General features: G+C 37.8%; 1 protein-coding gene across 1 annotated transcript; it reads right to left on the bottom strand.

The window, feature by feature from the left end:
- Positions 1-201: 201 nt before the first annotated feature.
- Positions 202-7,831, bottom strand: LOC137733606 (pumilio homolog 1). Its single transcript, XM_068472738.2, has 9 exons — positions 6,842-7,831; positions 4,617-6,094; positions 4,384-4,525; positions 4,128-4,235; positions 3,432-3,644; positions 3,180-3,290; positions 1,818-2,012; positions 822-996; positions 202-642 (listed from the first exon to the last, which is right to left on the bottom strand). The coding sequence occupies exons 1-9, from the start codon at positions 7,436-7,438 to the stop codon at positions 599-601; spliced, it is 3,063 nt and encodes a 1,020-aa protein (XP_068328839.1). The 5' UTR covers positions 7,439-7,831; the 3' UTR covers positions 202-598.
- Between the last annotated feature and the right edge of the window lie 9,937 nt (positions 7,832-17,768).

Raw genomic sequence — 17,768 nt, 5'->3', positions numbered from 1 at the left:
CCGATGTCTGTTCTTTGTTGGTATGTCATGGATTACCTATCGATATCATTGTCGCAAATGAGTTAATGAAACTTATTGATACGTTGTTGATGCATTTACGACAATATCAATGCACATTCGTTAAGGGGCAAACGAAACATTTGAGATTTCATACAACAGCATCACATAATGAATCTGTAAATGGAATCCGAACTCGAAAAATTATTCGAAGAAAAAAAAAGTTGATTAGAAAATAAGGAAAACTAATGAAAAGGGTGCCATACATCAAAAAAATTTATGGAGGACTCCACCTGGTAAAACATTTGTACAGTCACGACCACAAATTCTACTACCGCCTCGCTTTTTACACCCTTAAAACTTGTACACTAAATTTATCTCCTCTGCAGGGGGCCTCAGGTGTGTTCACCGTCTGAGCCGCGACTACTCTAAGGTATACCCTCAAACTAACAATGTACAGTTTGAAGTACAACCAACAATCTTTATTTCCGTTGAGCCTTATCCATCTCAATACATAGACAGAGCCTTTACTTGACATGTATGAAACAGAGGGGCTCACATTATCCTCAGTTAGCTGTACAACTTCGTTCCCGTGCCCCATCTAAGAAGCAGATGCCTGGGGAGCCAGAATGCTAATCCTCCTCTCTGCATAAGATTGGGCACCTTGTTAGCAATTTGAGAAAACCCGGATTCATATATCAGTAGCATAAGAATCCAAACATGAACGAGGAATAACAATACATCTTACGTTAGAAAATCATATTATTTATGCTAGAAACAACAATCAATAAGTATAAAGAAGTAAAAAGATAGCGAAAAAGTACCCCCAGCAGCAACAAGTTTCTCTACACGTGCAACTATATGCTTCCCATAAGTATACTTCTTCAGAGCATTCAGATGAACCTTAATTCGGTTAAGGATTAGTTCAAGTTGCTGATCGTCACAAGTTTCCAGCACTTTCTGTACAACATAGTTTGCGAACTGATCCTTCATCATCGCCTAAATTCAAACAGAACAAGAATAAGCAAGGATATTGAAAGACCCTAGTCTATGCATATTACCGTCTTAAAAACCAATCCCTGGCAAATCATTTTCCTAGAGCCACGTAGTATTTGGAAAGTTTGATAATAACAAACTGAAAAACCATCACAATTTAAAAGTTTGTCGACCTCATTCGAAAAGTAGGCAATGTTACTAAAAATAGAAAATGATATGCATTAACAAATTCAAGCTTTGAATAGTCATTACTAGCACATTGTTCAATCTTTATTACATACTAAGGACACGATCCAAATAATTTGCCGAAACAGCTAGATGCATCAAGAAGCAAATGATTCGCAAAGATGAGGCAAATTGTCGTTGAGACTTTTAGAGGTAACAGTTAACTTTTATGTGTCATAAGATATAACAGATAGCTGTTGATCAAAGATAATAACTGGAGGTAAACCCAACGAGTTCACTAGTATTCAAATGAATTCAAAAGTTCAACCTAAGAAACCATCATTTCAGGTAACAGCATAATCATAATAAAAGTAATCATAAGAGCTTCGGATGTGTATAGATAAGTTACTTCAAATTGTAACAGTATTATGAGTATTATCATAAAATCCCCAAAAATTAGAGACGTTGACTCTCTTCAGCACTTTGAAAAGGATCCCACTTAGTTCGGGAAACCCAAATACGCAAACTTGACCCGATTATTAGAAGATTGCACATTGAGATAAGAAAAGCAGTAAAGATAAATAAAAAAAATACAGAAAATTATAATACAATGAAAGAAGGCATTGACCGCACTAAAAAGTTTATAGTAACCAGCAAACCTGAAGGGGCTCATTTTCATCAGTGGTACCAAGCATCTCAGTTACAAGGGCCTGCCGTTCAGCAAGAGTTCCAAAACTTAAACACTTTTCTATGACATTTGACGCAAACTTTTGCTGGCTCATTTGAACAATCTGCCCGGTTAGTTCCTTAATTATACATGACCGTTCATGTGGCTTTCCATGTTCCAGCACATGCTGTAAAAGTAATTACAATCAGTTAAACTGAGTTCAATGTAAACGAAGAACAAAACACATAATTTACTTTATACAGCAAAGGCTACATATTGTTGTTTCCAAATTCAACCACAATTTAAAGTATCCACAACTCCTTTCTGGGATAAGTAAAAAAAGAAAGTTCACGAAACCAGTTATTACATGCACGCCCTTGAGGTAAACGTCAAGCTACCAACTTGGGGGACATTGGATCAGTTGTAGTGGCAGCTTTTTTTTTTATTTTTTTTTTACGGTTTCTGAGTTGGCTTATGCAAACCTATTCTGAAATCTACAGCAAGTTTATAAAGCACAAAGGACCAAAGGTATAAAACATTTATTACCTCTTTTAAAAAAATATTATGTCATCAACCTGATGTAATGGCTCTGGTACAAAACCAGAGGCAGGGAGGTAACTCTCTGAGTAACAGTTCAAAGCATGTGATTACGGTTCAATCAACAACAGCATCTACCAAACTATACTTCCACAGATCATCACCAAATATATTATTTGTCTTTCGACTCATTGTAAATGCAAACAAAACCGTATTGAGTTAATAAATTGCACCAGGAAACAATCAAGTATGGGTGCATAAACTCAATCAATAAGCCAAGTAAGGTGTATAAACATAGCTCAGAGAAAACAAATATGAAAACACTAAATTGGTGGGCGAGGGGTGGACTGGAGCTGAAATCATCTCATTTAAATAGAGAGCTCTATTTGATACTAATATCAAGAACCCTATCTCACCAATGGGGTATTATTCTTTTTAACACTCCAGATCCAGGCTAAATTGAACTGTGACTGATGAAAAGGCTGGAATCACGCCCATAGAATGAACATGATGGACACTAACAGTCCCATTATTAGTATGATACGGAACTTTATTGACAGGTTAAGTGAAGTCACAAATTCATGAAGAGCCCAAAAAAATTTGAGCTTAAGGTGAGACCAGAATGTAGAGAAATCAAATTTGAACCTCTATACTGTATAAAATAAGAACCAAAATAACATCCAACAATGAAAGTTAGTCGATTAAATTAAGAGGTCTGTTTGATACTTCACAACAGATTCCATCTAACCACTGTGGGCTCATTTTATTTAACAATAAGAAGGTAGAGTGACAAAAGTTTCTTAGAAATGAAACAAACCTGCACGACATAATTTCCATACTGGTCTTGTGCCAAAATGCAAACGGACTGCAAAATCTCATCCATCATTATTTGCTGCGTTTTGGGGTCATGGCAGTGCTCCAAAACTCTCTATCAAATCAAAGTTACTATACCATTTAGAATGGCGATAGTTGCATTCATAATCATTTATCTTCAACATATCCAACATATATGATCAATAGGCATATGCAAAAGTATGAAGGCGTGAGTCAGAAAGCAGAGGTTCTTAACCTGTATGACACGACAACCATATGGATGAGTTGAGAGTGTCACGACTTGATCATAAAAAGTTGAAACAACAAACTGGATGGCATCTTCAGGTACACATTCAATACACTTCTGAACAACATGGTTGCCATTTTGATCACGAACACAACGCATAACATGACCATCCAGTTCAGCTACCATTTTAGTCTGCTGGTCCAGCTCAACAAATTCTATAGCCTGAACAGCAAAATGAAAGCACATGAAAGCCGAGTTCTGGTGATTTGATAGATATCATCAACCATTTATTTTTCCTCGAAACCTAAAAAAGAAAAGAATCTACATAATTATGAAAGTAAGAAACCTATGTTTTTTCTCTAAAATCTTAGATGATCTATATCTACTAGGTCGTATTCCGATTCCCAGGAAGTACAAGAACAATGAGCTCAACTGTTGTGACTCATGAAATTCAAACTTGAGAAAACCCAAAATTAAATGGAGTTTTCTTAACAGACTGAAAAAGTTTGTTCGTTTTACTAACAAATAATTTCCAGGGATACCCCCAAACATATTAGGTTAGATACTTATCTTGTCTCCTGCAACACATACAAATATGTAGAAGGTAATCCTTCTAAGTTTGTATGATAGCCAGATAGTAAAACTTGCAAGGGAATATCAATATGATAAATTAGTTACTGTCTTCAGTCAACTAACTATACATACCTTCTGGATCACTCGACAGCCATACATTTGAAGGCTAAGGGTCAGCACATGCCCGGTGAGCTGGTCCGCAAGTTCTCTTATTTGTGCTGGAGTTCCATATTCAAAAAACTGAACTCAAAGTGCAAAAGTCAGACATATAAAAGAAAAACTGCAAAACTTATTTTCATTCAGGCACTAAACCACTGCATATCATGGACATGCTAATACACAGAACACATAGCACATAAAGGCAAATCAAACTAAGGGGAAAAGGTACCTTCTGAATCACATAATTACCAAACACATCGGTCATAAGAGATAGGGCTTGCGGCATGATTTCATCAAAAACCATGTTCTTTTCTTCAATTGTGGCAGTTTCAAGTTTCTGTTGAATAAACCGACTTCCATACTGGTCGGCACTGTTCAAGGTATTATATGAGTGAATTAAGTTGTGGATATCTGGAAACATATAAGGCACAAAGTTTTAAAGAAACAGCGACAAATATTTACCTGAACTCAACAACATGCCCTGCAATCTCTGAAAGTTCAAAACATCTAGTCTTATTACTTTTGAACTCATCTAGTAAAGAGGACGCAAAACTTTCATCCAAATTTCCACCAGTTTCGGAGTGCCAAGCTCCCATGAGACCTCCACCCATGTTCCTCAACCCAGAAGAAAAGCGCAAGTTCCGCTCACCGTGCCTGGCAGGACTACCAGGTCCAACAGGAGAGTTTGGAAGAAGGGGACCACCCAATGGTGTTCCAGAATAAGACATCCCATGCCCATATGCTGGATTTCCATAATAACCGTGATTCAAGCTAGCAGACTTGCCAACGTAGGGAGCACCAAATTGTGATTTTTGGGGTGAGAGGAATTGCCCCAAATAAGCTTTTTGCAAACCAAGTAAATCCATGTACATACTACCCATGCCTTCCCTATCTTTTGTGGGATCATTAAGGGCTGCAAGCTGTGCAGCTGCATATTCATTTGATCTCAAGTACTGAACATACAATGGGTCCATCATGGGAACCTGAAGAGCACTCCCAGTACCATGATTTCCAACCCTAATGTTCTGCAATTCAGCGGCTGCTGCCAACAGATTTGGTCCTAGAGACATACCTCCAAATGCTCCGGAGTCCAAGCCACCCATTGCAGATGCAGCAGCAGCATTTTCAAATAAGGGTGGTAAACTACCATTACCAAGGGGACTACCCATCATGGATGGAGACGAAGGACTACCAGAATAGCCGTAGTTCGGAAATGAGGTATTGTCTACATTCTGATAGTGGGAGTGTAAGCTTCCTCGGCCATGATGAGTTGGCACAGGTCCTCTTAAGTATGAGTTTGCAGAAGATACAGCAGGATTATTAATATCAACTAGATCATCAGACATATATGAAGGGCTATTCAGATCCCTACCAAATCCACTGCCTCTTGCCATATTCTGATAAGACTTGTTAGAAGATTGGGAAGCAGAATGCAGATGAAAACTCCCAGAATCAGACTTATTCAAGTACGAATTTTGTTTATTATGATTCTGATCACCTTGCATATCATAACGGTTATGGTGATTATCAATTTGTGATCGTGCATGATTCTCCTCATCCATCCTACCATTAGTTGACAGGTTCATACCAGATAAAGCAGCTGCCAGATCTACAGACTCGTTCACATTGGGCGAGGCACCATTGAATGAGTTTTGACCATTGCCAACTTTTTTATCCATGGAGGAAGTCCTTCCTCCACCAACTGGTGGAATTCGAGGACTAGGAGCCCTAGCTACAAGCTGAGGGTCTGGTGTATTGCTTCTCAACAATGAAGCACCCAGAGCGGAAGCATATGTGTGAGAACTGGATGAACCCCCGTTCTGAACAGCTGACATTCCCTGTAAATGGGCAAACTGGGTATCTGAAGCATCAACATCAAACGCATTCTGGCTAGCTGGACGAGAAGGGTGCCTTGAGACATTTGTGTTATGTATATCATCCTGCATTAAAATATCAAGAGTTTTAGACAGCATATCTGATAAACAAATTCAATTTATATTTTGCAAAATTTGTAGCAGACAATCAAACTTAACCAGGAAAAACAAGCGCACAACAAAAAGACCACTACATCGAAATACCTTAAGCAGAAAGAGTTTCCATTCCAATTTACTTTATATTTTACTGGTGAAACATTTATGCAAAATGAAAATTATAACTAACAAGGAAGATGAAAGCATTACTGAAAAACAATTCCACTTTCAATATCAGTGTCTACAGAAAATAACCTGATAAATTAAAACAACTTGAACCAGTATCAGGAGAATTAGTTCAATCTCTCGTCCCAATGAGCACTTCCATCTCATGGAATTAGTCTCATCGGCTAACGATTTAGAGAACCCTGTCAAGGGCAGTAATCATTGACTTTTTCCATTTCATCAGGATAACCGAAAGGCGCACCCTACTTAGAGGAGCTGAGCTAGCTATCGAGTGATCATCATATAATGGTCAAAATACAAAACATAAGCAAAAAAATTAACGAAGAAACGTAAAGACTAAGCCTTTATAAAACACAAATTAGAGATGACATCTAATCACTTGATACTCCAATAAGCTTAAGCTCATCAAACTTTATTACAACAAGAAAACTAACATGAATACATATAATCCTAAGGCAAACAACATTCAACATTCAAGATAACAAGCTATCATATAAACCAGTAAAAAAAAAAACTTTACTAACACTTAACCTGAATAATCTCTGCAATACTCTTCTGCCTACTCCCAAGTCCCAACCCCGGCAACCCAATTAACCCATCACCGCCCCACTCCGCAGCACCCTTCCTCGCCGCCACACCATTCTCCTCATTCCCTCCAATCCCCGGCTGCACAGAAAAAAGTGACCCTTCACCACCACTCCTGCCACCTACCCTCCTATCTCCAACCGCCGAACCTCCACCTCCGCCTTGCAACCGCTGCGCAAAACGCCAGTCCTCCTTTGAAAGGAGCGGCGGCGGAAGCCGCGGATTGAGATTGACATTGGAATAATAGTAATTCACATAAGCTGGATCGGCGCGAAGCTCCTCCTCGGTTGCAAACCCTTTGCTGTCATTTTTCGTGAAACCCGACAGCGAGGACGCCTCGAACAAGCCACCGACCGCGTTTAACGAACCTTCCACGGTAGGCGGCGCCGACCCACTTCTGTATATATTCAGTTCCTTCTCCCGCTCACTTGCTTCGTGCTGGCGTTCGCGAATCAACATGCTCAAATCTTCATTGTACTCGCCGCTTTTCAACATCGATTTCATAGACATGTCGGACATCATCGAATAAGTATCGGTGACCATATCATACAATCAACAACAACAACATAAAAAAATCATAAAAAAATCGAATAAAAACCACTGAAAAGTGAACAAAAATTGAAACTTTCAGCTCGGGTTTAGGCTACAAAACAAATGTGAATGCTCCAAAACATCGGATAAAGTGATTTTCTCTATCAAAAACTACGAACCCATTTCTCAGAATTGCTGAAAAGAATAGTTTAAAGTGTCGATTTTTGTGGTGAGTGAGACGACAATCGAAAGCTTAGATGATCAAAAATATGGATTCAGCCATTTTTTGACGAAGGAGAGAAGGGAGACGGGAGACAGTGAAGTGAGAAAGAGGCAATGATAAGCACGAGCGGTGGAGGAATCTGAGCCGTTGGATACGAGAAATGACGGCCAGGATTTGGTTCCAACAAAGAGGTCCTTTAGGGTTCTATTCATCGACTACCGCAGCCCCTCCTGCCTGTTTTTTCTTGGGATTAATTTTTGTTTTTTTTTACTCGGCATAAATTAATTAGTTTAGTTCAAGGTTTTAAAATTAAAAATAATTAGTAAATTGCATATATGGGTACAATTGTTCCTATGTTACAGTGCTGCAATTCAAGTTTACGAAGTATATAATGATGAGTTAGGTCAAGTTACGGCTTTACCTTACTAAACATCTCAACTGTTTAGAAATTTTTTAATGTATTCGGAATATAGAGTGGTACACCATATGACATTACACTTATACAAGTAGAGTAACACTTAAAAAATAAAATTTCCCTCTACTTATATAATGACATGTGGTGTATCACTCCGTATTCCAAGCATATTAACAAATCTCTACTTAAAAAACTTGTTGCATAACTTTTTCTCGACAATAGTACTTATTTCTTTTGAATCATTCATCTGTATGTATTTGTTCAAAAAACTGGGTTTGATATTTTGTGGTACAAAAATGTGGTGTTTTCGCGTTATTAGTTGTGTTCGAGGTTCCGAGCTTAAAACCATGAATTCAACACATCTCAGTAATCATCCTAGTTTGATTTTGAGAACCCAGCTGAACATAGCTGCTTGGTTGAAGGTGTGATACCTAATTGCAGTAAGAGTCGCTAAATCTCGTTCATTAGGAGGACATGGCAATCACTCTTTGAAAGTTTGAATGACATGTTTGGCACATTCATAATAGTGGGAGAGATTTTAATTAGGTAACAATTAAGGCCACAAGAATTCTTCAATACACGCGCTTTTAACTTCTTTTTTTTATTACAAATATTTACTGTTGTCGCATTTATCCAAATTATTGAGACATTCTCTAATCAAATAGAAACTAAATGCCCCTAGACTAATTGCTAATGACTTGTTTTTTATGATCGACATTGATGAAAATTTCTATTTAATACCCTCCTTCAACATTAAGAAGATAAGTATCGCTAAATGAAGTTTCAAGATTTTTCCACTTCTTTTCTAGTAATTTGAATGATAAAATATATCTCAACTCGGCCTATTGAATATAAAAACTCAACTAATTTTAGGCCATATATCAACGTAATTTAAAAATGGAATGATGACTAACTTATTTTAAACCTTCACTAATTCTGCCACCCTCTAAAAACCCACAGAAATATAAACTTCACGACGCAACTAAACCCTAGCTACCAGCCCTACCACCAAGACCCCAAATCATAGAGAGATTTTTCAATGTGATCGGCACACGGAGTGGTACACCACGTGTCATTATATAAATGATATGATATATATGTTAAAATGTTAATAACTTAAAAAATAAAAAATTTCACAACTTACATAAAAACACGTGGTGTACCACTTCCGTTACATTAAAAAAATTCTCCAAACCATGGGCAAAGAAGATGCCTTTTTCTTTTTTTTTTCTTTTATATATATATAGACCAGAAAAAAGCACTGATAAAAAACAAGAAGAAAATACAGAAAGGGCATACGTATTACGTATTGTGACAATGTTAGTTTTGTGATTATGTCAGCCACAGTATGTTTACATTTACAATATTTTTGCAGAAACAGTGGATAACGATGCCGTTCAGTGAGTCACTTCATCCATCATCTCATATCATATTCTTTCTTTCGTTTAGGGGAGGGTCACTTGACTTGACTTGTCTGTGGTTTCTTCTACATGATCGCTATCACGAACGAGTCTACGTACCTTCTTATCATATATATCAACTATTTTTCTGTCTGCAGTTCATGGGTTAAAACGCCAAGAATCTTGTGCTTTAATTATACTTAAACACGACTACTACGCAGAAAATAAATATAGAAATTTGTATTAGCATATTTCCCTCATCTGTTTAAGCAAAATAAATAAATAAATAAAACACTTCAATTATTTATATTATCTTTTATATTTCCGATTTTCAATGTCAACTCATATGCAGATATACGAATATTTTAGTAAAGAAATCAAAGGAATAGATTTATATATACATAAAAAGAATAGATGAGAGGGTGAGGCCGCATAACCTCGAAATTTGGCAAGCGCAAGTCATGGCTAACCATATCTCCCATGCTTATCCATAGTAGGTAACTGCATACGGTAATGATCTTTTCATTGCTTACCTTACTGTCAATAAGATATATAGTATATAAATATATTACACGCTCATGCATCGATCTCTAATCTTATCTTAATCATTTAGTTAGATTTTCAACCTTGAGCCTAGGAATCGAGCAATTTCAACCTAGCAGATTTGTTGACGTGATTGTGATCTTTGTTGATTTGAAAGGTTGGTGAAATATGGAAAGTAAAAGTAACGACCTAGCTAGTTCACTCTTTTACATGGTTTCAATTTTTCTTCGGTGCACCTGGTTTTTCTGATTTAAAATATATATGATTAAACGATTAAACAAGGGCAATGGCAGATAACAGGTTACAACAATTTCCCTTTGACTTTGTAAATGTGAAGTGTCACATTCTGATTGGCTCACAAAAGAGAAAAAGAGAATTTTATTGAGGTGGTCACGTGGGATGTGAGAGATTCGGGAACATGGAACGGAATAATACATGTCATTGAACAAAAAACACTTGGATATAAAAAAATATCTCAAATTGTATAATGTCATGATCTGCTAAACCGACTGTTGTGGTTCAACTGAAAACTTTATTGGAAACCAAGAAAAATTGGTTTGCTATCACGTAGCAGTCGCATCGGTGGAAGCGGACAACGAGGTCCAGTCACCATCGTCGGCGTTTTGGTGGAAGTTGGGTTACTTAAGATTGTCAAAAAAGACGAACGATTTTCGATAGGGATATGTGACTGTTCAAGATTAACTCTGCCCTTATGCTCCATCCCATTAGAAAGCATCCGACTTTCGAACCCGTTTGCCGATTTCCTGCGATTTCATTATTTGAGCAATATAAGGTCATCTCCAACCGATGGCTGGTCAAGTCATCTCCAACCGAAATGTCCAGAAGGTCAGAGGGCCGAAAATAGTCCGAAAATCGTCTCCAACCGAGGGCTAGGCCAGAGGGCTCTGGAATCTGAGAGGCCCCACAAAATCGAAGAGGGCTAGAGGATTGGAGGGCTGGCTACAAGCAGCTAGCCAGCCAACCCGGGGCTGGCCAGAAAATTCAGTTTTCATGTCGGTTATAACCTACAGGAATGCTTAAGAAAAAAAATTCAAATGCAACTGCTAGCTGACGTCAACTAGCCGTTGCATTTGAATTTTTTTTTTTTTTTTAGTTTCATTATTTTTTTTTTATTTACAAAATTTTTCCTATAACTTCTATTTTTAATAATTTTTTTTAAATTATATTTTTTCCTATAACTTTTATTTTACAAAATTTGTTTCATTTTTTTTTTAAATTCCATTTTTTCCTATAACTTCTATTTCACATAGTTGCTTTATTTTATTTTAAATTCTATTTTTATCCTATAACTTCTATTTCACAAAATTTGTTTCATATTTTTTTTAAATTATATTTTTTTTCCTATAACTTCCTAAGCCATTATTGACACACCCCGACCCAGAAAGTCCACTTGGACCCTGAATCGAGCTGTGCTGGCTGTCACCTGGAAGGTGACGAAGCCATAAAATGTGATAGTGCATAAAAAGTGAATAAATTTGAATCTAAAAGTGTCTAAGTACCAAAGTGCGCTACGAGTGGGAGCGAACCCATTTCACACGCGATGTCAGAGCATAAGTAAGGTACAGTAGTGTGGGTAAGAATCATACCCTCAGAAATATCCATTAATACTAAGATTCACCATAGATTCTTGTCGATACAAACTCAGCAGCTAAAACCTGGAGGGCACCAAACAGAAGGTGTGAGTAAGCAATAAAACCAAGCTTCCCAAAGTTACTATCTCTCAAAAAGTAATGCCCCTAAATATAAAACCCGTATCGTTTTCCATAAGATAGTACAACATATATACATATATCCCAACCATACTCAGAAATGACCAAAACCACGGTTTGCCATCAAATCCACCATACATTAATAAGTAGGCCAAATGGACTAAATCAATACAAAGTAATATATCAGTCAGAGTCATCTAAAATGACATGTACAACTTATCCGTATCTCATCAATCATGGCTAGCATATAAGTCGGAGTCACCTATAGTGACCTGTACGACTTATCCATATCTCATCAATCCTGGCTAGCATATAAGTCGGAGTCACCTCTAGTGACCTGTACGACTTATCCATATCTCATCAATCATGGCTAGCATATAAGTCGGAGTCACCTATAGTGACCTGTACGACTTACCTATATCTCATCAATCCTGGCTAGCATATAAGTCGGAGTCACGACTTATCTATATCTCATCAATCCTGGCTAGCATATAAGTCGGAGTCACGACTTATCTATATCTCATCAATCCTGGCTAGCATATAAGTCGGAGTCACCTCTAGTGACCTGTACGACTTATCTATATCTCATCAATCCTGGCTAGCATATAGCTCAATAAGTATACCTGCACACGAGTCCGAACCACCTAAAGTGGTCTGTACAACAGGACTGGGTGTAAATAAATACATTCAAGTGCTACGATCACGTGAAGACTGGGCGAATAATCGCGGGTCACCTACAAGTCGGAACCACCTAAAGTGGTCTGTACGACAGGACTGTGCACCTACCTTGGATCCAAGGCGAGCATAAGGTGCGGGAGGTGAACATCACGTGAAGGACTGTGCCCTGGCCACGGGCGGGAGCACTAACACCAAGGTGCAGGTTTATGAGCTCTTAATGCATCTCAATATAACATGTGCAACTCATGGCAACCAGTACGACCGTATCGAAATTGCCTAATTCATAACTGTAGTCATGCTATGACGCAATCGATTCAACTAGTACCATAAACTCACCTGAACTTACCTGGGTGTCCTGAGTTCACCTTTGCACTTGAAAGCATTCCCAATAATTATATGCAAGTAATATACATATGGATATATAATGATGCAATCTACTACTCAACCATGTCGTAGCATTTTCAATTATAAACAATATAGTGTGAAGTGTACAATCAATAACGCCCTACTCTCAAACTACTTATTTTCAAGGATAATTATCCATGACAATCCAATTAACTCTAATTTAACTAACTAATTCACAAAACTAAAACTTGTCTTTACCAATTTCCTTCGCATTACTCAATTTCCCAAGCAAGGTTTTTGTCTCAAATATTTTATGGCTGCATCTAACGTCTCGTTAGACTGCCTACGTACCCTAAACAGGGATCAAGCCATTCGTAGTTCACATTGTACTTCAAGCATTCACAATAATTATATATGAAAGTAATATGCCTAATCAATTTAAAGGTGTCGATAGAACTCTCAATAATAAGTACGATAAAAATGAAAAGATGCACTCACCTGGAGTCCACGCTATGATTCTCTAGTGCACGCATCGAGGCATCCTGAATGATTGGTCCCTGTGACCAATTATCAAATCACATCTCAGAACTCTTATCCGTAGAATATGTAATTCGCATAAAACACAACCTCAACGACATTCTAAAATAGTTTGAGACCCATTGACCACAAGTCAACCGTCGATCTTTGATCGACGGTAGGGTTTACAACCCTGTATAACCTGACCCGGAAGATCCGCATGTCAGATTTCCAATCCGCAACTTCCAACGATCCACAATATGTTTCTAGAATAACATATTAAAATTTCATTACGATCCAACGGTCAGATCTCCGCCAATTGCCTAAAACAAGTGGCCGTGAACATTTATTTTACTAACTTACAAATCCAATTCGGAAATATCCGTACATCGGATTCCCGATCCATAAATTCCTATGATCTTTAAATATTACGTATTATAATGTACCCAAGTTTGGTGACGATCCAACGGTCGGATCGTCGATTCACATTTTCATCAAGCAATGTATCGTAACGAATTTAGGTTCCAACGATCAACCTATGTCATTCTAATAACAAAACTGAATTCAAGACATTCGACATAGCCTAAAAATAGCATTGGCGGCCCACTGGCCACGCGCCGCCGCGGGTGGCGGTCGGCCGCCCCGACTCGCCGGAAAATCCAACTATTTCCAAAAATTCTCAAACTTCACAGAAATGAAGATCTCAGTGAGTGGAGCAACTTTCATACCTGCCACGAAGTCCAAAAGTGGACGGAAGATGGTCAATTTTGCCCACGAAGCCGGCGGGTGCCTAAAACTTCCCGACGTCGATTCGTCGTCTACGGTGGTCCAACGGGGTCAAGGTTGGTTGGGTTTTGCTCCTGGGATGATGGGCTACAAAGCCCAAGTGGTGGCATCGGCCATTGCTTTGCCAATTTGCCGGAAAATCGAAAAGGGTGGCCGGAGCACCATTGATTTTCGTCAACTTTCGTGGCCTCAAACCTCCACATCCCATGGTTAATCAAGGTGGTTCTTGGGTGGGTTTTGTAGAGGGGAATGAGAGCTTCAAGATGGTGGTGGTGGCATCGAAAAACTCCACCGGAGTTGGCCGGAATCGGCCCTGGAAAATGGGTGGTCGCGAGTGGGAAAACCCACGGGAAAAGCTGGGATTTTTTTTTTTTTTTTTTTTTTTTTTTTCTTTCTTTCCTTTTTCTGATTGGGCTTCACCTTAAATAATCAATTTCTAACGTCCGTAACTATACCGTTATAATCCGGACTCGCAAACGGCTTTCGCCTATGCGTTCACATCCACGAGTATTACGAGAATATGTTAAAAGAATAAGTCATACGTCTCTCTAGACGATGGTCAATAGAAGTCAAAGTCCTTGCCTCTAGGACAATTTCATAAATTCACGCTTTTAAAATAAAATAAAAACGTAAAATTTGGAACGGGTTGTCACAATTATACAAAATTTGTTTTAAATTATATTTTACAAAATTTGTTTGTTGTGCCTTACTTAAACTTCTTCATCACACTCCTCATCTTCTTGTCTCGTTTGTGCCCATTTTGCTTCCAATTTGGAATTGGATGAGGACCCCCAGTTGGAATCCGAAGAGAATCCAAAGTTGGAATTCATTGCAAACTTGAATTGAAAAATATTGAAGTGAAAGAGATTGAATTGAAATAGGTTGAATTCAAAGTTGTGTGAATTATAGCCCAATATCCACCCTATTTATAGCAGAAGAAAATTTCAAATCCAACGGCTAGCTGACGTCACTTAGCCGTTGGATTTGAATTTAAGTTGTAGTTTTTAAATAATAAATTATGTTTGGCCCTCGGTTGGAGACGGTTTTTTGTGGCAGGGCTAAAACGAGCCCTCTGGCCAGCCATCGGTTGGAGATGGCCTCAGAGGGTTCGTTTTAGCCCTCTGACGCTCCAAGATTCTCCAAAATATTAATATTTTAATGAACAGTACAGGGCCATATTTGCTTCCGTCTCCAACAAAGGGCCAGAGGGCTCGTTTTAGCGCTATCACAAAAAACTGTCTCCAACCGAGGGCCATAGGGTTAAACATAATTTATTATTTAAAAAACTACAACTTAAATGTTGTTTAAGTTTCATGTTATTAAATGTTTTTTTTTTAACAAATATGAAATACTATAAATGTTTTTAATAATTTGTTAAATGTTGTTAAAAACTACAAATTTTGTAAAATAAAAGTTATAGGAAAAAAATAGAATTTTAAAAAAATGAAAAATAGAAGTTATAGGAAAAATTTTGTAAAGAAAAAAAAATAATAAAACTGTAAAAAAAAAAAATTCAAATCAATCTTGTCGATTAAAACATAACCGATAGTAATACATTTATACTAAATAATATGAATGTATTCTTGTCGATTTTAACCGACAGGATTGATTTGAATTCTGGCCAGCCTCGGCAGCCAGCCCTCCAGCCCTCTAGCCCTCCCTGATTCCGTAGGGCCCTCTCAGATTCCACAGCCCTTTGGCCTAGCCCTCGGTTGGAGATGGTTTTCGGGCTATTTTTGACCTTCTGGCCCTCTGGACCCTTCGGTTATAGATGGCCTAAAAGACTACAACAAGTCACTCAGTAGTAGCCCCATGATCAAATCAGACGGTGAGAAAATTTTCCGTATTAATGCATATTTGTAGCATACTTCACCAATTACGAGCTACCAAGCACACTTCACCAATCACGAAGCTACTGAGCACCAGTCAACTCGTAGCCCCATAATCAAATCAGACGGTAAGAAAAATGTATGTATTCATACATGTTTGTACCATACTTTACCAATTTTGAGCTACCGAGCACCCTTCACCAATCACAAAGCTACCGAGTACCATTTAACTTCATACCTTCAAGGACCTACTAAAGGATTGGTGTTGGGACACCCCTACCGAATCACAATAGTTTCTCTCCAACCAAGAGGCCCATCACAACTCGACACGAGTCGAACATCAAAATAAAGCTCTTAGAGTCTCACATCGACCACGGATACAAGCCAAAGACTCTCCTCAACTACAAAAGAAGACATTTCTCCTACAATTAATCCCTAATGCTATTATTGTACTTAAACTCGTCATTAAAACTCACTAATGATGATTATGGTTGAACTTATGTATTGTGTAAACTCTTCACTGTTAATGAGAACTTATTTACCCCATGGACGTAGCCCAACTTAGGGTGAACCACGTAAATCCTGTGTTTGCTTCCATATCTCTATCTCTTTACATATTATCCTCATTAAGTGACCGGAGTAATCTTGCGAATGTCACAACATGACACTTTATATTGTTCCAAAATCTCATTGATTTTGTGCATCAACAATACCCAGTTGCACCGAATTGCCTTTGTTTCAAGACGGCAGTGAACTATGCTAAAGATCTTATTTGAAAAAAGTAAATATCCATTCACTTGCAGATATGGGTTTTGGGGAGTTCCACTTATTAGTAAATTATCTGCATGTCTATATGAATAGAGGACACAATTTGGGACAGAATAAAATATGATGAAATACATGCTATCATGCTACTAACAAAAAGAAGGATTAAATTAGGTCAAGCGTTCGAATATCTGCAATGTAACTGAAAATATAAATCATGCATGCTAACAATAGCGTTGTTATCAGCTGTCTACGACCAGCCTGTGGTTCTTGTTGTTCTATGGTATGTCATCAGTTTCGTTTAGGTCATCATACATCAACTTGCATGCTTCCGCATTCTGTTTAATGGACAATGATTACAAACCAAAGATCTCAGCCCTTTCAACATTTTGGTGAGTTGGGCTAAAAATTTTCCTCTTTAAGGCCTGATCTACCTATGTTGGGCCTATTTTGGGTTTGGAAAATTGAACTTAATTGTAGGGTAGTTCTATCTAAACACATTATTTTACCTCTCACATGCTTTCTACTAAATTTATGTTATTTGATTTTTTTTTTTCAATTCGTTTGATCTGGCAGGAGGGTGTATGAGAGGTAAAAAAAAAGAGGTGTGTGGATGGCACTATCCTAATTATATGGTTCTACTTCTTTAGGCTAATCGAAAGGCATCTACCTGCCAAACAACGTACGTGTATCGGTTTATGCCGAAGCATGTGATTGTAGCTTGTGACAACTCAAAAGTATGGATACAAATTGAGATTGGGTATGTGATTAGTGATTTTTTAGTGTTGTTCAAGGTATCTTGTACACATAGTTTTAGCCGTTAGACACACTATAACATATTCGTCACAATTGCATACTGTTGCGGAGAAACTAATACAATAACACACAATATGTATATTCTTTATGCTAAAATTGAAAGGTTGGTTTTTGTTAAAATGCAGGAAATAAACATGTTGGAATAATGGTAGGCTAGTCAATTTTCTTGTTCAAAGTTAGGCAAGTTAGGTTAGTCAAGCAAGTTAGGTAAGTTAGGCAAAATTAGGCTTATGATCTTTTTCTTCCCTATATATATGTTTCATCTTGTAATTGTTTATATCAAGCAAATATACATC

This window comes from Pyrus communis, chromosome 7 (genome assembly GCF_041283825.1).
Source record: "Pyrus communis isolate YQ-2024b chromosome 7, ASM4128382v1, whole genome shotgun sequence".
In the NCBI taxonomy this organism is placed as follows: domain Eukaryota; kingdom Viridiplantae; phylum Streptophyta; class Magnoliopsida; order Rosales; family Rosaceae; genus Pyrus; species Pyrus communis.
The sequence above is the reverse complement of the archived record's forward strand: the minus strand, read 5'-3'. Positions and strand labels throughout refer to the sequence as shown.